The sequence below is a fragment of the Bufo gargarizans genome, chromosome 4, assembly GCF_014858855.1.
Source record: "Bufo gargarizans isolate SCDJY-AF-19 chromosome 4, ASM1485885v1, whole genome shotgun sequence".
In the NCBI taxonomy this organism is placed as follows: domain Eukaryota; kingdom Metazoa; phylum Chordata; class Amphibia; order Anura; family Bufonidae; genus Bufo; species Bufo gargarizans.
Genome location: NC_058083.1, coordinates 5,657,428 through 5,684,001, shown reverse-complemented (window position 1 = coordinate 5,684,001; position 26,574 = coordinate 5,657,428). Strand labels below are relative to the sequence as shown.

General features: G+C 47.4%; 1 protein-coding gene across 1 annotated transcript; it reads right to left on the bottom strand.

Moving 5' to 3' along the window:
- Positions 1 to 12,327: 12,327 nt before the first annotated feature.
- Positions 12,328 to 26,288, bottom strand: TDRD6 (tudor domain containing 6). The gene is made up of 4 exons (XM_044289197.1): positions 21,893 to 26,288; positions 20,227 to 20,328; positions 14,591 to 14,695; positions 12,328 to 12,440 (listed from the first exon to the last, which is right to left on the bottom strand). The coding sequence occupies exons 1-4, from the start codon at positions 26,286 to 26,288 to the stop codon at positions 12,328 to 12,330; spliced, it is 4,716 nt and encodes a 1,571-aa protein (XP_044145132.1).
- Between the last annotated feature and the right edge of the window lie 286 nt (positions 26,289 to 26,574).

Here is a 26,574-nt window from a genome sequence, read left to right as displayed (position 1 = left end):
TCTCTGCTTTTACCGACAAGCCTAATGCAATTTTCTGTTGCCTTCAATAGTGCCACTTTTAAGTAGTCCCATTTCTCCTGGACTCCAATGAAACTGTTCCAGTCTGATAAGGACTCGTATACCACTAATCAAATTTTAGAAAAGTCAGTTTTTCTAAAATCTAAAACTTGTTTTTGTGTGGTATGACTCAGTCACTGTACTTATAGTAAACCACACTGACTGGTGATCACTAGATCCCAAGCTTTCCCCTACAGTAATATCAGATACCAAATTCCCATTTGTGAATACTAAATCTAAAATGGCCTCCTTCCGGGTTGGCTCCTCTACTACTTGCTGTAGAGATAATCCCAGTAGGGAATTTAGAATATCTGTACTCCTGGCAGAACTAGCTATTTTGGTTTTCCAGTTTACATCTGGAAGATTGAAGTCTCCCATAATGATAACTTCCCCCTTCAATGTCATTTTAGCTATTTCCTCAACTAGTAGATCTAATTCTTTGACTTGGCTAGGTGGTCTATATATCACACCTACACGAGTTACCTTATGATTATCAAGCTGCAAGGTAACCCAAACTGACTCCAAATTGTTCTTGCTAACTTGTATCAAATTCGATTTTATGCTATCTTTCACATACAGGGCCACCCCTCCCCCTTCTTGCCTACTCTGTCTTTCCTGTATAGAGAGAACCCTGGTATTGATATATCCCAGTCTTTACTCCCCTTGAACCATGTCTCAGTAACAGTCACTACATCTATATTCTCAGATGCCATTATAGCCTCAAGTTCATTGATCTTATTTCCTAGACTGCGAGCATTTGTAGACAAGACTCTGAGCTTGTCATTTCTTAACCTTTGTGCTACTGGTTAACCGCTGGAAAAAGACAGGACTTCTGCCGCTTCAGGATCCATCCGAAGCATTCCAGGGTGTCCAGGACTATGCGCAGGCTGTCCGCCATCGCCCGGAATGAAGGACCCTTCACCAGAATATCGTCTAAGTAAGGGATCGCCATAATCCCCCTGGCATGGAGCAGGGCCATGACTGTTGCCAGAACCTTCGTAAAGACTCTGCGAGCTGTGGCCAGGCTGAATGGGAGGGCCACAAACTGGGAGTGAAAGGGACCCACTGCGAACCGGAGAAACTTTTGATGACTGACGCAGATGGGAACATGTCTATCGAAGACAGGTACTCCCACAGTTCCATGGAAGAAATGACCGATCTCAGGGACTCCACCTGGAAGCGGCAAAACCGCAGGAAGCAGTTGAGTGCCTTGAGGTCCAGAACGGGATGGACTGTCCCCTCCTTTTTGGGGATCACAAAGAGATTGGAGTAAAACCCCAGAAAACTGTCTTGCACAGGAACCGGGACTCCCTGCCGCAGAAGCGTGTGAATAGCCTGAAAAAAGGAATTTGCTGCAGAGGGAGAGGTCTGTGGAGATGACAGAAAAAAAAAAATCCGGACGGAGGGGAGGACCTGAATTCCAGCTTGTAGCCCTTTGCGATTACTTCTCTTACTCAAGCATCCGAGATGTGAGCCAGCCAAACATGCCGAAACAGATGAAGCCAGCCGCCGACCCGATCGGAGGGTGTCGGAAGCTGCACGTCATGCAGAGGAGGTCTTGGGGTTATAAAACTTTGAGCCCTGTTGACGGGGACTCCAGGAAGGACGAGGTTTGAAGGAAGGCTTACGCTTCTGATCCAAGGCAGACTTGTTGGCTGGCCTCTTGGGGCTGAAAAAACTCTGAAAGGGGAGAAAAAGAGGCTTACACTTTTTTGACTTGTTGAAAGCAACCCTGTTCTGTGCTCTTACCACCTGTAGCGTCAGATATGATCTCATCCAGGCGATTACCAAAAAGTCTGCTGCCGATAAGGGGAGGCCATCAGGGTCTGCTTTGAAGCATTATCTGCCGACCAGCAGGAGAGCCATAGGGTATGGCGAATAGCCACCAACAGGGCTGACGAGCGGCCATAAGCCTGGCCGCATCCAGGGAAGCTTCAGAAATATATGCACTGGCATGGCAGGGCAATATCGGCCAGTTCCCCAGAGGGGACCCCGAGGAGAGACCCTGACAAATTATTTGCCCACTCACCCATAGCTTTGCTCACCCATGTAGAGACACACGGTTGCAGTGCTGTGCCCACTGCTTCAAAAGAAGATTTTGTAAAAGCTTCCACTTTCTTATCCCTAAAATCAGAAAAAGAAGCCCCATCGGCCATTGGCAAGGTAGTATGCTTAGCCAAGCGGAAAACTGGCAAGTCCACTATAGGCGAGGACGGCCATTTCTTTGTCAAATCCTCCGGAAATGGATAAAAAGGACGTTTAAGAGCGTTGGCAGGCAAAACGTCTATCAGAAAAATTCCACCCCTTGGAAAGAGAGGAATCAAAATCCTGGGGGTTGGGGAGACATTTGTGCAAGCGACAGGACCTCCTAAAAGAAAAACCCGAGCTGGCCAACGAGGGTGCGGGATCCTCAACCTGCAACGTCTCTATAACCGGTGTAATAAGATTGTCCACCACTGAGGACAGTTTGGATGACTGACCCTCAGGGGAGACAAAATCCTCATCTGAAAACCTCTCCTCGGAACATGCCTTTTCCACGGAGGAAACGGAAGAGTGAGACTATCTGGTAGAAGGCGGAGAGGCAGAGGAAACGGGAGACGCAGACACCCTTTTGGGGGAAGATGGTCTGTTCCGTTTAGCAGGATGGCTGCAATGGGAATGAGCCCCAGGATCCCCAGAGACGGACTAGTCAGAGGAAAGACCTAGCCGACAAACGCCCCAATATTTCCACAATAGCTTTGTTGGTATTGGAGACGTCCTGTAACATCCTTGACAGGGAATGCACCCACTCCGGCTCTACCATAGGCTGGGCAGTAGGGGGCGATTGAATCAGGAGGAGAGCCACTTGACGGTAGAGCAGAGCAAAGGGGATCTGACTGACCAAATGGAAATTTTGTGTGACACGACGCAAAAGCAAAATGGCGCACCGAAGTGACCGCCTGCTTTGGGGCCTGGGCTCAGACATAATGAGAACCTGTAGTAACAGGAGGGAGGACCAGGGGGGTAGGTTAAACCCTGTAGGAAGGGGAGACCGCGCTTACCTGGCCTGTGTCTCTCCACGCAGCTTGTCCAGAGGAGTCTAACCAGCATTCCACCGTCAGTGCATTTAAAAGCAGGATGTGAGCAGAGGCTGAAAACAGCGCCCAGATTCGCCCCAGCTGCACCCCCGCTTCGTGGGAAAACGAGGCAGCGCTAAAGCTCCGGCCGAAAGGAGACGCTGGCCGGGAGATAAGAATACGCGGAGAGCCAATGCGGTAGTAGGCTGCAGAGAAGCCGGGGCCTCAATTAGTAGCGGCCCCGGCGACAACAACGAAATAAGGAAGGGCCTCTGGAATATGCCCTTGTACACCGGAGCTGCAGCCCACCCCCATCAGAGAAAACACCTGGACGTAACCAGCACTGTGGGGGGGGGACAGGTAACCTGAGAAGGTAGGAGGACTTTGGGGCAAAGAATACTCACCCGTACGGCGTCTTTTGCCCCTCTGGCTCCAGCCGGATCACCACCTTCGTGCGGCCTTTTGGGGAGGGATGCTACACCGGAAACAGAGGGGACTTATGGTGGGCGGCCGTGGTGATCCGAAGGCTGGCTGAATACAGAGGCTTTAGGAACCTCTGGTCCTCCTTTGCTTCTGGAGACCGGGAAGAAGCAGCGGGCTTGGGTTGGAGTGCAGGCAGCTAGGACTGCCTAAAATTTCTGCTAAAAGAAAGACACTAAGCTAAAACTGATTCAGCTTAGTCCCTGTAGGAAGGGTATAGCTGAAGGGAGGAGATCCCACCTTTGTGCTTAGTGTCCGCCTCCTAGTGGCAACAGCTATACCCATGGTCAAGTCTGTGTCCCCCAATGACACGGATGAGAAAAAAAAAATTATAATTTAAAGTGGTTCAGCAGCGGGTGAATATTGATGAACTATCCTCAGGATAAGTCATCAATATCAGAATGGCGCAGGGCCGACTCCCGCCACCCCGCTGATCAGCTGTCTGAAGTGCGTCAGGGAGCAGTTGCAATTACTTGCTTGTAGAGGTGGCGCAGTGTAATTATGAAGAGGTGTTGGACCCCTGCTAATCTGATACTAATGACATGTCCAGAGGATAGGCCTTCAATATTTACCCACTGTAAAACCGCTTTAATGACCTAAAAAAAAAAAAAATGTTTATAATTTACTCATGAATAAAACCCAAAACTGCATGTGCATTATGGGGTTAATACAAATGAGAGGTGTTAAGCATTGCAAGAAAGCTAAGATCTCTTATGCCCCTGTGATAATGTATGAGTGCTAATGGGTATCTGTATGCTTTCCTATGTAAATGTGGGCTTCCTGGGATGAATACATGGAACTAACAGTGTGAACACTGTGGAAATGTGTGAAGATGTAGTTTCTGATCATTTGGACTCCATTTTGTATCTGTTCATATTAAACTCCATTTAGGCCTGTGAACGAACTGAAGATTTGTTTAGAATTGTTTGTGGAAGGGAGTTATATGTCCCTTCAGGGGACGCCTTGCGTAGAAATCGGTGTTTACCCCATCGAGACGGACTACTTTCGCTAAAAAAGGGCTTCCCAGCTGATGTGTCGCTGTCAGATGATGTTAACTCTTTTGGAGAAGTAGTCAGGATTGCGGTTGAAGAGTTGATGTAATTGTGATGTAATGATGTTCTATCTTTTGTATATAGATAAAAGCAAAAGAACAACAATAAATTGCTACTGGTATATACCATATTTTTGCCCCATAAGACGCATTTTCACCCCAAAAGTGGGATAAAATACCTTAGCGTCTTATGGGGCAAATACTGATATGAGGCAATGAGAGGCATGGGGCTCTTATCTGAAGTCTGATTGGGATCATTCACATTGGAGTCTGAGCTGAGGTCTGATTGGGGGTCTGAGCTGAGGTCTTATTAACATTGGGGGTCTGATTGGGGCTGTCAGCTGAGGCCTGATTAACATTTGGGGTCTGATTGCTGGTCTGATCTGAGATCTAATTAAAAATATTTAAAACTTAGGTGCATCTTATAGGGCAAAAAATATGGTAATTTTCTCTTTATATTTAAAAAAATTATATTATTAACCTTCATATTAAGTGTAGCTGTAGTTTCTGTTAAGAGTCTCTCGAGTATGTGAGTCTGCAGTCTTGCTCAGTAAAATAGATGAGTACAAGTGTAAATCTAAATCACTGCTTTAAGCAAGATTTCCATCCAGAGAACCCATGAAGAAAGCCCCTGGCCCTCACTACCCATTCACTTCTGTTTTGAGTAGGACGCTTTCTCCTGATATCCAGATGTAGATTTATTACCTCCGGGGCTCCAGAAGAGGCTGTTCACTGTGCATGGTGATCTCCAGATTGTGTGTTTGGCCATGGCAACTCAATACATGAGACATGAACTGGGATTTAGAACAAGATATGGAATATCATAGGACATATGGTTTTCTGTGATGCTGATTGGAGACATTTCTACTTTAAAAGGGCACTGACCTGTTACAAAGCTGGATCATATGAGAGTGCAGCACGTGTGCATGTGGACTTACAGCTACTGATCTACTTACTACATGCTGTAGACAAACATATCTAACATTATCAATGCAGCAGTTCATTTATATATCCCTTCACACCAGGTGGTCAGATATGTGCCCTGCCGCTCCATTCAGTGTCTATGGGGTTAATGGAGATACGCTAGCAATGTACCCTGTTATGCATCTACCTCAGGCCTCTTGCACACAAACGCATATTCTTTCCGTGTCCGTTCCATTTTTTTGCGGACCGTATATCGAACAATTGATTTCAATGGGTCCGCAAAAAAAAAAAAAAAAAGGAAGGTACTCCGTGTGCATTCCGTTTCTGTATTTCCGTTCTGCAAAAAAAATAGAACATGTCCTATTATTGTCCGCATTACGGACAAAGGATAGGACTGTTCTATTAGGGGCCAGCTGTTCCCTTCTGCAAAATACGGAATGCACACGGACGTCATTCGTATTTTTTGCGGACTGCAAAATACATACGGTCGTGTCCAAGAGGCTTTAGGCTACTCTCACATCTACGTTTTTGCTGAATCAGTCATGGATCAGCAAAAACGCTTCCGTCATGATAATACAACCGGCTACAACCGTTATCAACGGATCTGGTTGTATTATCTCTAAAATAGTCATGATGGATCCGGCACTAAAACTATTGTAAGTCAATAGGTGCCGGATCAGTTTTCTTTTGTGTCCAAGAAAACGGATCCTGCACCATTGACATACATTGTGTTTCATGCCGCATCCCATACCGGACAGAAAAACCCCTTCATCTAGGATATAGCTCAGATTTCGTAGGGTGGGTTCACTAAATATAAGGGGATTCAAGGGGCGAGAAACCACAAGACCAGAAATTGCTCCAGGGCAAGACAATGCGGAGACAGGGTAAAAAAGAGTGAGCAGTGAGACAGTAAAAGAGCAGAGAAAAGGTAGCTATGTATGCGTCAGAGAACTGGTAAAAGAGTAAACGGAGGAAAGGAAATGAGAAAGCAGAAGAAAGGTAGGCGAGAGTGGAGAGAGAGTAAAGGCCAAATTTGCTGGATTCCGCAGCAAAAATTGCATGTATTACATGAAGATTGGCTTTTAACTCTTGTGTATAGGGGCAGCACAGAGTATTTCTGCAATATAATGACCATGTTGTAGACTTAAAAATTCAACACATGCTCATTTATAATAGCAAATAGAGGGTAAAGAGAGCAGGGAGGGAAGAGAGACAGGGTAAAAGGAAAGAGACGGTAAAAGAAAGCAAAGAAAAGGTAAGAGAGAGAGGGTAAAAGAACGAGTAAAGAGAGGAAGACCAGACTGAGCGCACAGGGAAGGTAAAAGAGCAAGACACGCAAGAAAGAGAGAAAGCAATAGAGTTACCACATATAGGTATCAAATTAGGAATGATGAAACTGTCCAGTGTGAACAGTGCCTAAAGCAGGGTGAGAATGTATTGTTCTGCTATATCCACTCAGGATGCAAGCCATGCAAACATGTTCGGTTTCGATGGCAAGACCAGATGATACCTACAGTGCACAGTGCGTCCGGAAAGTCTTCAGACCCTTTCACATTTTGTTATGTTGCAGCCTTTTATTAAAGTTAAAAACTTAAAATCATTCTACAAAAGTTATTAAAAAAAATAAAAAAAAGTTTTCAGACCCTTTAATATGACAATTGAAATTTAGCTATGTGGCCTCCTATTTCTGTGGATCATCACTGACATGTTGATACATCTTTCTTTATCTGTGGTTAAATCAGGGGATTGGACGTGATTTGTAAAGACGCAGCCCTGTCTATATAAAGTGTCACAGCTGACAATGCATGTCAGAGCAAAAACCAAGCCATGAGGATGAAAAGACTGCCTGAAGAGCTCGGAGTCAGGATTGTGTGGAGGTACAGATCTGAAGAAGGATACAGTCCCCGGGGGCATAGTGACTTCCATGATCCTTGAGTGAAAGAAGTTTGGAACAGCTAGGCCTCTTCCTAGAGCTCGCCACCCCACCAAAGTAATCAGGGGAGAAGGGCTTTAAGTAAGAGGTGACCAAGAACCTAATGGTTTAGCAGCTGGGACAGGTAAACGTGTCAGGGTTGAGAGGAAGTTAAATGGAGAAGAGTAGAGAGATAGGCCTCATGCACACGAATGTTGTTTGGAGCCACACCCAAGCCGCATTTTTTTGCGGGTCCGATGCGGACCCATTAACATCAGTGGGGCTGCAAAAGATGCAGACAGCACTCCCGTGTGTTGTCTGCATCCGTATGTCCATTCCTCGCCCCGCAAAAATAATAATATAGAACACGTCCTATTCTTGTCCATTTCACAGAAAAGTACAGGACTGGTCTATTGAGGGCCAGAACTTCCATTCCATGCAGAACACATGCGGCCAGTATCCGTGTTTTGCAGACCATGTGGATGAAACCTTATTCTTAAAGGGGGTATTACCATTTTAGAATGGGGGTACATCGCTAGGATATGCCCCCATTGTCTGATAGGTGCGGGTTCCACCGCTGGGACCCCAGATTTCCCGGGGTCCGCCCACCACCAGGAACTAATCCCCGCCTCTCCCATAGAAAAGAATGGGAGCGTGCCGCGCATGCTCGGCCCTTGCTCCCATTCATTTCTATGGGACAGACGACAATAGTCGAGCCGGCACTCGGATATTTGCGGCAGCCCCATAGAAATGAATGGAGGGTGGCTGTGCATGCGCAGTGCGCTCTCCTTCACTCTCGGGGCTCCGTTCTCAATATAGGTCCTAGCAATATGCCCCCATTGTCTGAGATGAAAAAAAACCTTTAATGTGAACCTGATCCACATTGCTCTGGACCTGAGCGGAAGGTTCACCTTCTAACAAGACAAAAACACAGCCAAGACAGCACAGGAGTGACCTATGGACAACCCTGTGAATGTCCTTGAGTGGTCCAGCCAGAGCACTGACTTGAACCCAATTGGGCATCTCTGAATACCTATGTCAGTGCAAGATTTTAGTTTTCCTTTTCAATAAATTAGCAAAGATTTCTAACATTCTGTTTTCATTATCTCTTAATGATGGGGAAAAACTAGATTTTTTTTTATTATTTTAGAAAAAGGCTGCAACATAAACTGTGAAGAAAGTGACAGGGTCTAAAGACTTTCTGAATGCATGATATATCTAAACCAAGCTAAATAAAATGAAAGTAGTGAAAGTGCGATTACACGCTCGACGCCAAGCCGGTATCCGGCGCCTTATAATGTAGAACAGCCCCAGCCATTCTTATTTTCAGCAATACAAATAAATAAATTTATTAAGATTGACATGAATTCAATGAATAAAAACACTGTGTGTGCCTTGTACAACCAAAACAATAAATCTGCATGGCTTTACATCCCAAGAAATAGAACTAATCATGAAAAACCTTGATGTGAGGACGGTGGGTCTGGGAACTGCTGATCGGCTGCAATCTGGAGGTGCCCCGACTCATTGGCAAAACCTATGAAAACAAAGACAAGGATGTTATAAGGTGCAGAGATTTGGGCCTGGTGGATCGTTACTTGCAAGCCAGCAAACACAAAGATCAGGGATGAGCAGCAAACTTTGCTGGCTACGGCTTTAACATGGAGTGCTACATATCTATCGTTAGGGGCTGTGATATTAACCCCAACATAATTTGCACATGAGGATTTATGATAATGTACCACTAGTTAAAGGCTGGAAACAAATTAAAAGGGTCGTCTCATCTGGGACACTGATGGCATATCGCTAGGATATGCCATTGATGTCGGATACGTGTGGCATCCGCTCCCATCTCCAGAACAGAAATCCGAAGTGAACAGAGAGCAGATGCGCCTGCGCAGCCATCCTCAGTTCACATCTATGGGAATTCTGAAAATGGCTGAGCGCTGGCTGAGCTATTTCTGGCAGTCCCATGACCATGAATGGAGAAGTGGCCATGCTTGCGAGGAGCCATCTTCATTCACCGCTATGGGACTTAAGGATGAATGGAGATCATTCACTCCGGGTGCCCCTTTCTCTAGAAAGGAGAGGTGAACCTCTCTGACATTGATGGCATATCCTAGTGAAAGGGACAATTCCTTTAAAACTCAATTGTAGATAACGTCATATTATTGGGTTTATGGGTATATTGGGTATATTCACACCCTGCAGATTTTTTGTCTGGGGATTAAGTGAATGAGTTTTTAGCAATTCTCATCCACAAGCTGAGGAACAAACTGACCTGTGGTGCAGATTGTGATGTCAATTTATGCAGAGGATTTCACCCTTTGCAATGCAAAGATTGATATCTCCATGAAATCAACATCATTTCTGCAACTAAATCCATTTGGTCTATTTTTTTGCTGTGGAGCCCCAGCAGAAACACTGCAGATTTTCTATGGCAGAAAATCTGCAGCATTTGTACACTGGGTGAACAGTTTTTACTGGCATTTTTCTGTACTTTTGCCTTTTTAGTGGCCATTTTTGCAGTAAAAACGCCAGCTCCAGATGTTAGCTTATAAGTCTATAGGAAGTATGAAATGCATTGCTACAGCAGTGAGTGTGGAACCACTATGTCAACCAACAGATTTGGCTTAGTGCTAATGTTAATGGCGTCATACTGGCAGTCTTCTGGTTTTCAACCTTTAACCTGTGGACTTTGAGGCAGGGGAATCACCAGGTCGCCATCTCCTGGAGTAGTCTCTGTGACATCAGTGCAGAGCAATGTGGGACAGACAAAATGGTAGTCCGGGACAGTCCAAGATCAGGACAAGCAGAGTACGAGCAATTAGATAAGACAGTTCAAGGTCAGGTCAACCTATTGTTCAGGCACCCTCCCACAGAGGAAGGTATCTTAAATACGTAAAGATGGCCAGTTATAAGCTGGTGTGAATGAAAGGGATTGTCCGGGTTCAGAGCTGAACCTCAAAATATCCTCTTCACCCAGGCAGCTCCTCTGAGTTGAGCATCTGCTATGCACTAATGGGCTAGGGAAGAGCTAAAGCCTGGCCATTAATGCCGTCACCGAGCTCACTGCTAGACGGAAGCCTCCAGTATTGTAATCTTTTTTTCTGGAGTGTTCACACCACCGTCTCTACAGGGGGGAAAAAAGCCAGTGGGTAAACAGCAATCTATCAAAAGTGGTGCAAGAGTGAAAAAAAACAAACTCCCGATGATGTAGCTACAGACAGGGAGGCCCTGTTGCAGAAGAAACCCTGCCCTAAGCCGATTCTGCAGTTCCCACCAAAACGGGAGACGCTTAGGTATATACAGAATATGGGGCACATTTATTAAAACCCGCGTTTTAGACGCCGGGGGGGGGGTTCGGGGGAGTCACAGATTGAGGTGCAAAGATACTTTGCGCCGCAATCTGTGCCAGAAATGCTCCTAACTTAGGCGTATTTCTGTTTAATAAATGTCCCTCTATATGTTACCTTGTTCTCCTAGAACTGGTGCAGGAGGATCTGGAGACACGTCATCTGCCATGGTCACTTCATAAAAACCTAGAATAAAAAGTGAAAACATTATAAATTAATAATATTATTTTAATAAGCTGACATATGGTAACCGTTAATTCTGGGAGTCCTGAGTTCCATGCTGTCAATCAGAGACAGGACCGCCCACTGGACTCAATCACTTACATGAATACGTTTTACTGAATCTTTCTATATAGGAGTCTGCTCTGCTCCTCCTGCTCTATAACATGCTGCCCGCAGATTGAACTGCATTTTCAGCCAGGACCAGACAACTATGTACAGTATATGCCAGGACATATGTTACAGATACCTCTGCCAGATCATCATATGGATTTGTTGCTAACAGAATGTATACAGCAGTATCCATTTTTTACATGATACCATTATATGGAATATTGTAAATATTGTAAGCAGTCTTATTTTTTTTTGGGGGGGGGGTTTGACTGTCGCCAGTCAGAGATCAAAAGGACATCTGAAATGTATGACCATTGCTGTCTCCCTTATGGTGAACCCTTTTCTTACTAGTATTACATGGCTTCCATTGACTTGGATAAATACAGATGGACCCCCCCCCCCCCCCCACCCACCATACTCAGTTAAAGGGGTTCTCTAGGCTTTTAATATGGATGACCTATACTCAGGATTGTTCATCAATATTAGATCGGCAGGGGTCCGACACCGGGCACGCCCACCAATCAGCTGTATGAAGGTACGCAGTGTGCATGTGCTACCTCCCTTCCCTATATCTATGGCAAGCAGGAAGTGAGATGGCTTGCACGCACCTTCCCTTCATACAGCTGATCGAGGGGGGGGGGGGGGTTGGACCCCCGCTGATCTGATATTGATGACCTATCCTGATAGGTCATCAATATTAAAAGCCAGAACACCTTTAACAGTGAACATTCACAAAACCGTAGGTTTTCCGTATCTGTATTGCTGACTGCAAAATACGGGTAATGGCCATGTGAATCCTCTATCATGGATATGGGCCAATTGACTTTAATAAGTCCGCAATCCACGGTGTGGCAAGTAGGCATGAATCAGAAGCCCATGGAAGCACTCCAAAGTGTTTCTGTTGACTTTTAGGTCCGTGCCTCTGCACAGCAAAACAAAGAACACAAACCTTTTTTTTGCCATACATTGCGGATCGCGTACCCATTCAAGTCAATGGGTCCATGCCGCCATAAGGGATTCATGCAGCTGGTGCCGATGCATTGAAGATCTCAATTTGCGGTCCACAGCACACATGGTCGTGTGAATGAGCCCTTAAAGGTCTTCTCTAGAACACACAATATTCCCTTACTTTCTATGATCCTTGTGTTAATGTATGAGCTACACGTTACCCAGTTCATCCATGTCCTCTGGAGCGTGATCGATCAGAGCGGCATGATCCGAGTCTTCTCCAGCCAGGTCCACATGTACTGTATGATGTAAGTCCACGGTGTCTGAAAGTAAACAAGATGCAATTACTAAGTCTAAAAAAACGAGATTTTTGTGAAACTCACCTGTAAAATCTTTCTCGCGTGGTTCATTGGGGGACACAGGACCGTGGGTATAGCTTGCTGCTGCCACTAGGAGGCGACACTAGGCTGAAAAGTGATAACTCCTTCCCTGCAGGCTATACCCCCTCCAGCCTGGAGAGAGCATATCAGTTTGTGCCCAAGCAATAGGAGTAGGAAAAAATAACCATACGGTAAACAACCAACAAATGACCAACGCCAGCCGGAGCAAACCAGAACTGGGGCCATACTGGCTCCACAACCGCCAACAATCATAGCAAACAAAAATTACTGGGTGGGAGCTGTGTCCCCCCAATGAACCACGCGAGAAAGATTTTACAGGTGAGTTTCACAAAAATCTCGTTTTCTCGCTGGTATCATTGGGGGACACAGGACCGTGGGACGTCCTAAAGCAGTCCACAGGGAGGGAACAAATCACATGCCCATGGAGAAAGAAACGTCCTCGAGGATGCGTAACTCACTGCCGCCTGCAAGAATTTGCAGCCTGGAACAGTACCCGCCGGCGCCTAGGAAGGCACCCGGTAAGACTTGATGAACGTGTGCCCGGAAGACCAAGATACCGCCTTCCACACTGGAAGGTACTGCATGAAGGAGATGGACCCGAGAAGCGCCGACCGCTGGTCGGGTGGGCCAAGACTCAGCTGGGCGTTGCCTACCCGAGGGCGCATGCCTGAGCAACTGTTGAACGGATCTATCTGAAAAACATCCCTTGGAGGCCGTCAGCCTTGACAAGGACCCCAGGATAAGAATTGGTAGAAGTCCGTAGGGCTGTAAGCGCTAGACAAGGACAAGCAAGCTCAGAGGCCAAATCACATGGCTGATGGAGAGCTCGGTCCGTGTACTACGAGGGAGTAGGAAGAGAAACCCATGTCTGCGAGGCGTGGAAAGGCGACCACTTTCTGCGAAAAAAAAGGATCCTGGACGGAACACTGCCCTATGTCCATACTCAAAGAAAAAAGCACGTACAAGAAGGCGAATCAATTCAGAGAAAAAAAAAAATATATAAAATAACGCCACCAAACAGCTGGCTCCTGGCCGCAGCTGTGGAAGCAGAACTAAAAAGGCCAAGTCCGTAGGTTTCACCTCTGGCCCAGAGAACACCCCCTAGGGAGCGGAATATTGGTAGACCAACGCCCTTATAGCCATAGAGGCAGGTGGTGAGATTTCTAGTGAGAGAAGCTGCCTGAGAATCACTAAGAAACAAACACCTGAGCCAGGCGTGCCCCACTGCAGGCCAAAGTATCGATGCCCCACGGGAAAGGCAAAGTAAAGCCAATGTGAGCACTGCCAGTGATGGGAAGCCCCGTCAGTGACCACATTTCAACAAAGCGGCAACGCTGCCTGGAAGGGCAGAGGAGTGGAACAAAGATGAGAGAAATACTCTTGTCGGGTGAAGTTCGACTACGACGTCCAACGCCTCCACCATACCCGAGGAACCCCGGGTCCGTGAAAAAATAGAGATGGGCTTCCAGAGCCGTACAACCCATGACTACTGGTCAGCTAGACAGGAGGATAAGGAGATCAGTTATCCACCACGAGGGGAGACCGGAAAGGAAACGTGTGATCCATACCGGGGACGAAACCCCTATTAGCGGGGGACGTTGTAACAGACACCCGCTTTACCCGTCTTGGGAAGGCTCTCAGTCAACCCCCGGAATGAGCAGTGAAGAACCACCACCATTGGCTTGAGGGGATATCACTGACATCTGAAGAGAGGTAGCACCAATGGCGTTACGGTATGACTACTAGAATCCAGGTCCCGCTTAGAACGACAATCTAGTGTTGACGAGTGCCGTAGGGACTGATCCACCCAGTAGAACGCACTCAAAAGGTAGGTGCTGATCAGCCATGGTAACTACACCATCGCACCCCCGAGCCGACGACAGAAGGACAATAGTCAACAATAATAATGAAGAGGACCGGCACTCATTGTAGTCTTCAACAAAAGATGATGTCTCTATTGGTCACATACAATACTCTGACGCGTTTTGGCTCACATCAAGAGCCTCTCTCAAACATATGGATATGGATTGGATGTGGCAGAAGGACAACAGTTGTCAGAGCCACGGACCCACATTGGTAGTAAACCAGAAAGAGGCCAGAACTAAAGCCCATTCCCATGTGAGACTGGAGCTCTACAGCATCTAGTGGAGATGCGATCCTCCGCCTGAAGGGAAGCCCTACAAGGGAAGCCCCAAGAGTAATGCTCACGCCATACTCCAGCCGAGGAGTAGGCCACACCGTAGAGGTCATTGATTCTCTTGTCAGAGGAATCCGTTGCCTGACGAAAGAACTGTGCAGAAGGAACCTCAGCATGTAGTGGTGACTCAAACACCCCTCGTGCGGTAGGGGCTACCGCATGCTCTGCCAGCGTGGACATGAGGGGGAAGGCCTGAGGACATCCAGTAGAAGTTCTGGTGTCAAGCTGGCCCAGCCAGTAGAGCTAACCTTAAACCCTCCACCTGACAAGGGCGCTGAACAGGAGCAACTGCCGAATTAGTACCAGGGCAGAACCCCTACCTGAGGGGGGCCGTCTCGCTACAGCGATTAGGAACATCTAGCCCTAGCATGAAGACTACCCTGCGAAGGAGAAGCCGTTGTAGTAGCCACTGCAGATTGCCAGCATAACGCCCTCACCCAGACAAGGATGAGTGGTGGACGAAGTACCCGGAGTCGGTGGAATATTCGGCTTGCTGGATCTTGACCACAGTACTCTGTGCAGTGTGACTGACCTGGAACGGTGGAGGCTCATGGGGATAGGGAGTCTCTAGGACACACAAGGCTGGTGACCCCCTGAGAGAACAAAGGCCGACATTCTTGTGTCTCCAATAAGTTCCTGAAGAAAGAGGGATACAATATGAGAGTATCCATAGTATCCAGTGGCAGTATCCATATGCCACTAGATGGAGAATATCAGGCACCAGCGGTACCGACTGTTGCCACAGACCACCTGTGACAGAAACCAAGGCATCTAGAGTCGTGGCGTAGCTGAAATACAGCATGCAAAGATGCATAGTGATTCCCCCGTAACTGGATCGTTTGTAGAGCGTAATGCCCTAGGAAGTATGTGATGGCAAATGGGAGACACACGGAAGCGCAAACCCCCGGTTAGGGAAGGGGGCAGCGAGATAGTCAGAACCGCGATCTACGGAAGTGTAATTACCCACTCAATGGAGGGAGAAAAATCTACGTCAAACACTGCGCCCAGTGGCAGTGCCAACGCTTACCTATGATGGGGAGTAACATATCCAGTAAGTACTGTAACCCGAGGTAGTGCAAATACAACACCCATCGCAGGGGGGCAACGCACCTAGCAGGAACTTGCATATGACGAGTTCTGTACTCTGTGGGAAGTGCCATCATCCCACCCCAGTAATGGGGTAATGCGTACGTAAACACTGCAACAGCAGTGAGAATGCCATAATGCCACCTATACAAAAGGTTAATGTATGCTGACGATACTGAGCTCAGTGGAACTTCAATTCCGCCACTCACAGAACGAGGGGCACCTATGGCTGGCATTGAGGCCAATGCTAGTGAGGTCAGTCCACCTCAGGAAGGAGGTAATACCCAAATTAAGCACTGTATCTAGTAGAAGAATAAATAGTGCCTAAGGAAGGGGTTAATGCTACACCAGAACCGGTTAGCACGGACGTAATCTAGGAAAAATAATCCGGATTCATGTCAGAGTCCGAATAACTGTCCTGCTTCGGCCCACTCGTGCGCAGTTCCACCTCTCAGCCTCTAGCCCATGGCTGTTGCAGGCTGTGGCGGTGTTGATATAAAAACCAAACTACCCCGGAGGTGGAATGGAACTAAAGGTCTGCTTACCGAATGCGCAGACAGTGCTCTATTAACCAAACGACCCAGGAGGGTGGATTGGGAACTTCCAGAGGTCCTCCGCTGAGTTGCGCAGAAGGAGAAACTCAAACAGACGCCCCCGGAGGGTGGATGGGAAGTTTCAGTTGTCCTCAACTGGATTTTTGCACAGTTGGATATTTGCGCAGTTGTAGCACCATTAACCAACCGGCCTCAGAGGGCGGATTGGGATCCTCCAGATGTACCCCACTGGATTTATGCAGTTGGAGCATGATCAACCAAACGGCCCGGAGGGCGGATTGGGGACCCTTCGGATATACTCCACTGGATTTACGTAGTTGGAGCATTATCAACCAAACGGCCCGGAGGGCGGAATGGGACTCCCTCAGATGTACTCCACTGGATTTGCGCAGTTGGAGCACAATCAACCAAACGGCCTCAGAGGGCGGATTGGGATCCCTCAGATGCACTCCATTGGATTTTGTGTGCTAAGGAAGGCAGGATCTGTATGCGCATAATTTAATTTTTTTATTTTTTTATTATTTTTTTGGGTGAGGACCTAGCCTGATATGGAGAGGAGGTCAGGGAGGGCTGTATACTGCAATATTAAGGCACATTGTGCCTGCAGACAGAAACCTAGAGTAAACAGGGGCCTGAAGTGAGGGAGGAATTTCCGGCCTAGAAGGCCGCAAAGCCGGGGACTAAATTATCACGCCGGCCGACCGGACTCACCGCTAGTCAGCACAGAGCGTACCTGGAGCGATGTCCGAAATGCGGTCGCCTGTGTCCACTGACCACGTAAGCCCATCGGAGGAGTAAATAGCGTGGCCGGAGGGAAAAGAAAGAAATAAAAAGGTAGGCCCGAATAAAGCCGGGGCCTAGATTTTGCGGCGTCCGGCCGAGTAGGGGAACCGTTCTGCCTGCTCTCCTGGGACGGCTTAGCGGGCTTCTGAAAAGGAGCCGCCGAGAAAATGCGTTGCTTGGCCGGCCGGGAAGCCACCCGGTCGGTCGGAGAGCGGGGTGACCGGAATAGGGCGCAGAAGGCGCCTGTTTTAGATCGGGAAGGGGTGAAAATAAGATGTCGCCGCCACGGAATGGGATTAACCCTTTCTACTGAGGTGAGCTGGGCGACGGGTGGAGGATTCGTTACCCCCTCCAGAAGGTGGCCATGTGAGGGGGACAGGGAGGGACAGTAAAACTCACCTGTCTTCATCTGTGGTCTTCACCCTTAATCTTGTACCAGCAGGGCCACCCCACGACCGCTGGCACCAGGCATCAGGGGTCCAGGTAGAGAAGGGCTGGAGAGTAGGTGGCCCTCTTGCTGGCGGGAAGCAGGGGAGCGAGGCTGCCCTGGCCCGCTTTGTCTTCTTGGGGGGAGGCAGGGCGGTGGAGCAGGCAACACCGGCCAGCCTCCCAGGGAGACAGACGCATGCGAATCTGTGCCCCTTAACCTAAAAAAATAAAATAAAAACAAAATTGTAAAAGAGCCACCCTGCTAAGCAGGGAGGTCTGCCTCCTACGACACTAAGCTAAAAAACTGATATGCTCTCTCCAGGCTGGAGGGGGTATAGCCTGCAGGGGAGGAGTTATCACTTTTCAGCCTAGTGTCGCCTCCTAGTGGCAGCAGCAAGCTATACCCACAGTCCTGTGTCCCCCAATGATACCAGCGAGAAACATACATACAATACACCACAGATGATCTAACCAGGAGGGAGCGTGGACTTTATGACATTCAAACTGCAAGGCCACTAAAGTGAACATTTTACTTTACATGTTACTGCAGATAAAGTCAGTGATCCTGTGGTGGTTATTATTCTAATTTTCCTGTACATATCAACATTGCAAATGGCTGAAAACAGAATACAAAAGCTTACAGGGACATTTATTGTGAGGATTTACACCCCCAAACCACCATCAGGTCAGTGACAGGTTCCCATCGGTGGTCGTGCTTGCATGCTATATTTCCTTTTTCCTACAGTGTGCAAGCGTAACCACCACTGCTGGATTGCAGGGCGGTCGGAACCATGGAAACAAGCAGTGTATAATGTGATGGGACAAAATGATTCCAGCCAGCAAAGGAGGCAATATAGACGATCATAGTACATTAGTTAGGCTACTTTCACACTAGCGTTAATATATTTTCCGGTATTGAGATCCGTCATAGGGACTCAATACCGGAAAAAAAAAAGCTTACGTTTCGTCCCCATTCATTGTCAACTTAAAGGGTTTCTACCACTTCGGTGTCACATATTTAGCTGTCAGACACTAGTGATCCGCTAGTGTCTGCTCTGCCCAACCATCCTAATATAATTGCTTTTGGGGCAGCCGTTTTGCTAAAAAAAGAACTTTTATTAATATGCTAATGAGCCTCTAGGTGCTATGGGGGCGTCATTAGCACCTAGAGGCTCAGTCTACCTTCAGAAACTGCCGCCGCCGAGCGCGTCCCTCCAGCCCGCCCATCTCCTCCTGAATGCGATCCTCCTTGTGAGCGTATGTATTCTGCGCATGCGCAGTGAATGTCTGACCGCTTCCTTGCTCAGACATCTCCACTGCGCCTGCGCGATGACGCCATAGTGCTCCGAGGAACAGGTGCAGTGGAGATGTCTGAGCAGGGAAGCTGTCAGACATTCACTGCGCATGCGCCGAATACAGGCGCTCACAAGGAGGATCGCATTCAGGAGGAGATGGGCGGGCTGGAGGGACGCGCTGGGCGGCGGCAGTTTCTGAAGGTAGACGGAGCCTCTAGGTGCTAATGACGCCCCCATAGCACCTAGAGGCTCATTAGCATATTAATAAAAGTTATTTTTTTTGCAAAACGGCTGCCCCAAAAGCAATTATATTAGGATGGTTGGGCAGAGCAGACACTAGCGGATCGCTAGTGTCTGACAGCTAAATATGTGAAACCGAAGTGGTAGAAACCCTTTAACTGAACAGAATTCTCCAAAATGCATTCCGTTCAGTTTTCATACCGGAGAGCAGCATGCTGTGGTTTGCTTTCAGTCAGAGATCAAAAGGACAAGTTTAGAGTTATCTGAAATGTATGACCATTGCTGTCTCCCTTATGGTGAACCCTTTTCTTACTAGTATACATGGCTTCCATTGACTTGGATAAATACAGATGGACCCCCCCCCACACCATACTCAGTTAAAGGGGTTCTCTAGGCTTTTAATATGGATGACCTATACTCAGGATTGTTCATCAATATTAGATCGGCAGGGGTCCGACACCGGGCACGCCCACCAATCAGCTGTATGAAGGTACGCAGTGTGCATGTGCTACCTCCCTTCCCCATATCTATGGCAAGCAGGAAGAGAGATGGCTTGCACGCACCTTCCCTTCATACAGCTGATCGGGGGAGGGGGGGGGGGTTGGACCCCCGCTGATCTGATATTGATGACCTATCCTGATAGGTCATCAATATTAAAAGCCAGAACACCTTTAACAGTGAACATTCACAAAACCGTAGGTTTTCCGTATCTGTATTGCTGACTGCAAAATACGGGTAACGGCCATGTGAATCCTCTATCATGGATATGGGCCAATTGACTTGAATAAGTCCGCAATCCACGGTGTGGAAAGTAGGCATGAATCAGAAGCCCATGGAAGCACTCCAAAGTGTTTCTGTTGACTTTTAGGTCCGTGCCTCTGCACAGCAAAACAAAGAACACAAACCTTTTTTTGCCATACATTGCGGATCGCGTACCCATTCAAGTCAATGGGTCCATGCCGCCATAAGGGATTCATGCAGCCGGTGCCGATGCATTGAAGGTCTCAATTTGCGGTCCACAGCACACATGGTCGTGTGAATGAGCCCTTAAAGGTCTTCTCTAGAACACACAACGTTCCCTTACTTTGTATGATCCTTGTGTTAATGTATGAGCTACACGTTACCCAGTTCATCCATGTCCTCTGGAGCGTGATCGATCAGAGCGGCATGATCCGAGTCTTCTCCAGCCAGGTCCACATGTACTGTATGATGTAAGTCCACGGTGTCTGAAAGTAAACGAGATGCAATTACTAAGTCTAAAAAACATACATACAATACACCACAGATGATATAACCAGGAGGGAGCGTGGACATGACATTCAAACTGCAAGGCCACTAAAGTGAACATTTTACTTTACATGTTACTGCAGATAAAGTCAGTGATCCTGTGGTGGTTATTATTCTAATTTTCCTGTACATATCAACATTGCAAATGGCTGAAAACAGAATACAAAAGCTTACAGGGACATTTATTGTGAGGATTTACACCCCCAAACCACCATCAGGTCAGTGACAGGTTCCCATCGGTGGTCGTGCTTGCATGCTATAGGAAAAGGCCTCTCTGGTGGTCAGGACAGCGGGAGTTCACATAGGCTGGTGCTTTTTCCTACAGTGTGCAAGCGTGACCACCACTGCTGGATTGCAGGGCGGTCGGAACCATGGAAACGAGCAGTGTATAATGTGATGGGACAAAATGATTCCAGCCAGCAAAGGAGGCAATATAGACGATCACAGTACATTAGTTAGGCTACTTTCACACTAGCGTTAATAGATTTTCCAGTATTGAGATCCGTCATAGGGACTCAATACCGGAAAAAAAAGCTTACGTTTCGTCCCCATTCATTGTCAACTTAACTGAACAGAATTCTCCAAAATGAATTCCGTTCAGTTTTCATACCGGAGAGCAGCATGCTGTGGTTTGCTTTCAGTCATGGGATGTGGAGCAAGAGGGATCCATAATGACCCACAGTGCAAGTCAATGGGGACGGATCTGTTTTCTCTGACAATAGAAAACAGATCCGTCCCCCATTGACTTTCAATGGAGTTCATGACGGATCCGTCTTGGCTATGTTACAGATAATATAACCGAATCCGTTTGTAATGGATGCAGACGGTTGTATTATCAGTAATGGAAGCGTTTTTGTTGAACCCTGCCGGATCCAGCAGAAACGCTAGTGTGAAAGTAGCCTAAGTGGCTTGTATTAACTTTCTCCACTTAAGGGTGCATTCACACAACCGTATTTCTGGTCCATGTGCAATCCACAAAGAATGCAGACAGCAGACAGAAGTAATCAGTGTGCTATCCGCGTCCATGTGGCTGAGCCACAAATGGAGAGCAGGGCGGGATAAATACCTGCCTGCAGGCTTAGGCTTAGTTTTCCTTTAGAGATCACTCTGCTCTCCTGACACACGTTTGGGAAAATACTCGCTCTCTGCATAAAACAGCAATTCTGGAGCATCTTCTCTTAGATCTCTGTGTTGTGCTGTTCCTTCGTTATTCCTCATGGAACTGCATGGATAAATTGGCAACCGGGTCTACCAGTTTAGGGTGTGTCCTCACATACTCTCACACTATCCAATAAGTTGACAGTATCAGACTGTGAAGGGACTTCTCTAACTGGTAAAACCTACTTGTCAATTTATTCCCACATTTGCATGAGGAATTACAGGAACGTCACAACACAGAATTGTAAGGAAAAAGGCTCTAGAATGGTTATTGTATGGGGCATACAAAATAAAACATAAGGCTGGTTGAGACAAGAGGAGCTTATAATAACCAGTTAATCTCACCTTCAACCCCTTCTTCATACTGGGCGCGCTCTCCAAGATTTGATCCCGGGTCTGCAGTGGGTGCATCTATATAACTGTGAGACTGATCTTCTTCCATTATCTCCTTGGGACTGAAGTTGGTGGGTTCATGCGGCAGTTCTTGGTCCGTACACTGTACTTTTTCCCCAAACCTCCTCATCTCTTCATTAACTTCCAACTGGTTACACTTAACTGTTACAGAAGCCACCGGTATATGGCATGAGTCACTTTCTTCTATTGTACAGACTGTTAACTCCAGCATGTCTTCAGTAACCTTCTCATAAAAGTAATTTTTGGCTTCTGGGCTCCAGGTTCCTGCTTTCATGTCAAAATCTGCCAGGCAGCATGGAAACGCTTGGGGAGGAATTTGTATTAGAGAATCAGGAAGCTGCTTAATTTGGTCTCGGCCAACAGAGTCTTCATTACCGTAGTCTATGAACCTGACGGTCACCAGACCGGCCTCCAGACGAGTAACAATAGCCCTGTACCAGTTGTCATCCTCACTAAAGACGACGTTGCAAGGGCTGCCGATCTTGAGGGAGTCAATAAAATCATCACTCTTGATGGACTGCTCTCCAGCCTCTTGGACTTGTGATGCCAGGGAGTCAATATCTGCCGTTGAGAGTTGACACCAGAAACAGTCAGGGCTGTCGGCTGCACTAGCAAAGACTTTTACGGTGGCCCCAGGTTGTGGCAAATTCCAAGTAAAGGTTTTAACAGAAGTTTCCTCCTTCGTAATATTCATTTTCATGACCATTTCGCTTACTTCCGCAATGTTTTTTTCCGGCACAGGTTCTTCAGAGGCAGTCAGCAGATCATTAATGCACCCTAGCTCATCTTTAAGAATTACGTCCCACTTAGGGCCATCTTGCGTCACAAACTCGCAATCAAGCTGGATGTCGCACACTCGCTTGGAAAACTCAGCCAGCAGCTCCCGCAGGTCGGGTGATGTCAATGCATTTCTAGGTTTAGCCAACGAGCAATGAATGCTCATTACAGGAACAGAGAGACACTTCTGTGGGAGCCTGTAGCTCTTACAGTCGGAGAGGGCAGAAGTGTTCCCATAATCGATGTACTCCACACATAGGCCTTGCCTGCTCTTCCTGGTCACTAGTCCCCGATAATACAGTCCATCATCAGGAAAAGGAACGCAAATAACGTTTCCGACACGGATGTCGTCAACACCGAGATCCTCGAAAGAACTCTTCTCGTTATTCAGAATGTCTGACATCTCATCCAGCTGACTGTCCTCGGCTACCTGAAGGTAAAAGTCAAAAACAGAGTTTGTTTGTGAAATGTATACAGGTTCCTTCATTCCAGGGAGAATTGTTCTCTTGGGAATATCACTTAATGTCGCCACGGGTGCTTTTGCCGGAGACTGGCGTTTGGCATCGACTGCCAATGTGCAGGATTGTCTTTCTGGCAAGGTCTTGTTTCCACCTTGTTTTGTATCTCTCCCTCCATGGCTTTCTTGGTATGAACCTCTTTGGACAGTTTCAGTCTTTTTCTGGGAACTGAAATCTTGAAACTGTGAATTGTGATCTCTCTTTTCTGCTTTATATGGAAAGGTTGGATTCTTTCTGGAACGTGGTTCTGGTTCTTGACCCATATCTGAATGATCACGAATATCAGAATCCCTGCTTTTAACATTCTTCCCTACAGAGAAACTGGTCATTCTTTCTTGGTGGCTTGTATTACTGGGCAACTTCCTTGAATCATCCTGCTTGAAGGTCTTGGACTGATCACCCGCCCCACGATCTAATTTGGCTTTTGGAACCGACAAACCCAACTTACTTTTGAGGGCTGCATTAATCTGCAGTTTACCGTCGTACAGCTCTACAGATAACTTTCCACCCGCATCTTTCTCAACAATCTGTGCCCGCAGTTTTGTATCCAGAACGACGTTTTCAAACCAGGATACAATTTCATCCGGAAGCTTAGATGGGGTATCAGACAAGGAGAATTTTATAGCTTGCATTGGTGTAAATAAAAGGTCATTCTCGCTAGGCATAATTGGTAAAAGGTCTTCTTCTGGAAGAGTTTCGGTATTGCCGTAGTCGACAAAGAATATTTTCTTGATTCCATTCTCATAAACGATGAGGCCACGATACCACTGCTGGTCCACAAACTTTGCCAGACACAGAGTGCCAGAGATGGGAGTCGATTTTATCTTTTGTGCTTTTTTTACAGCCTTGGTGATTTTCAATGAAATCTGATCCAGGGTTCCAAAAGCCCTGGCCAGATGTCCGTAAAAAGATGATGGTGAAACGACGTGCATTACATAGATCTCCTCATCGTTCCCCATTTTAATGTCATGCTTTGAATAGTAGAAGGAGGTAAGCTGTACAGATGGCGTCAGGGACTTGTGATGCAGGTGTGCCGCGTAGCTGCTCCGCACTAGGGTATCGCACACGCTTTCGAATGGGGTATACAAATCCACAATATTAAATAGCTCCTTATTCAGACTTGCAGTCGCATAGACGATACAGTGGAATTCAGTCCATTTAGAGGCACCCTGGACAAACTGCTTGAAAACTTCTGAGGCATTATTGTCCCAGAGGAAAGGGCTGCCCTCTACTGGGGTAATGATATTGTAGAGGCTACACTTAAAAGCCTGGGACTTTAAGTAGAAGAATTCACTGCTCAAGGCACGGAGGTTCGTAACAGAGACCGTCTCTTGCTTCCCATAGTCCACGTATAAGACTTTCACAACAGATGTTTTTGACATGTTTACGGGACTCTCGGTGATGAACGCTCGGCGCCAGATCCCATCACTCGGACTCCTTGCCAAACACGCCAATGTTTCAGCGCTATACGGGCAATCTGTGGACATACAATGGTCCTGTATAGCTCCCATCAAGGAGTTAAGGTCCGCTTTATAGCTGGCATTTTGGCACCAAAACAGTCCAGGGTGCTCAACGTGTGACACCATTATCTCAATCGTTGTGCCGGGTTCAAACAACTGATCTTCGAAGGGCGAGTCCTCCATATTCTCTTCATAGATGGCAGAAGCATCAGACTCCTGAACCTTAGACACGTAATCTGGAGCCGCCGGATTCAATGCGGCCCTAGCCGATTCATCGTGTGCCATTTTTTCACCGCTGGTTGGACGGTTTACAGAATCGAGCTCCTCAAAGCTGGCTAGTCCTACTTTCGCCAGTATTTTTCCTACATTTTTTTCTTCGAACCTGGACTCGTCAATGAGCTCTATGGTATACTCATCGCCATCTTTTGAGACCACGTGAATGATGAACTTTTTATCGATGACTGCTACTTTAAAGGCCAAGATGGCTTCCTGACTCCAGGCCTCTCCTAGAGGGTACGTCTCGGCAAGGCAGCATTTATTGGCCAGCCCTGGAAGTTTTGAAAACTGTACAGGCAGCTCCTTCACTTCGGTCCAGTCCACCGTCTCGGTTATCCCATTATCCAGGAAGTATACATTCACCTTTTTATGGATGACCGATATAATTTCGGCACGGTAGTACATGTCTTGATACTTTGCACAGCAGAGCTGACCAGCGTTGGGATAGGCTATGATCCCATCCAATTTTGAAGCTTTGGTATACTTCGTGGTAATACCTTCTACCATTTCCTTAAAGTTCTCTGCATACTTCTCAAGCCGGATCCAAAAGTTTGAGGGGTCGATGACATATTCCACCACTGCGTCTTTGAATTTTCCGATTTCAAGCTCTACCGGTGGGAACTTGGAACTATAGGGACTGTCTTCTGTCACATTATCCTCTGTAAGTGGAGGAGGCTCTGTGGCGCTAGGCATCTTACCCGGGCACACTTGAACTCTTTGTGATTGCAAGCTGAGAAAGTTATTGAGGTTCACGCCATCTTCGGCAAACAAGGTGACCACGTACAAACGCTCGTAAGAATTGTAGCACTCAATCTTCGCGCTGACGTGCCTTCCGAGCAGCAAAGAACGGATTTCCGTTAACATCGCCGAGTCCCAGCCTAAGATTCCACTGGAAATGCCATACATGGTGCAAGGGTAGGTCACCACCGGCATACGGAAGAATTCGGAGGCCAGGTTTCTCAATCCACTTAATGATACAATCTCTCTCCTTCCCCAGTCCACATGGACGACCGTAGCCAGATGCTTGTCTGGGAAGTACTCCTGCAGCAAGGAGCGGTACCACCGCCCGTCTGTGCCACGAGACGCACACGGCTGACCCAGCACTAAAGATGGCTGCTGCCCTAGATCTCCGCAACCCTTCTGAACCTCGTAGTAATGGTGCATGCTCTCCGACAGCCTCTGAACCTCATGAGACATGCTCCTCAGCTGGCAGTAGAGGCGATGAGAGTCCCAGACCTGGGTGACCAGCACCGGCTCAGTCACGCCGGTCTGAAGATGTGGGTAGAAGTAGTCCATTTTCATGGCGCTATACGGCTGCCCTAGATTAGCCATGTTGTCGGGAGGACAGGGTGGTGGGCCTTCAGGGCGCCGGAACTGCTGTGCCATGCCGGCGGCCATATTGCTTGCACCCGGGGTGCTTTCTAAATACCTGTAGGTCGGCCCCAGGTTGGCAGCCATGTTGTTTGAAGCCAGGGTGCACTGTGGGTATCTGTAGGGCTGCATGCCAGCCAGGGAGTCAGGTAGGGGCCAGACAGCCTGGAAATAAGTATTTGGAAGTAGCCTGCCAAGTCCTGGAGCTATC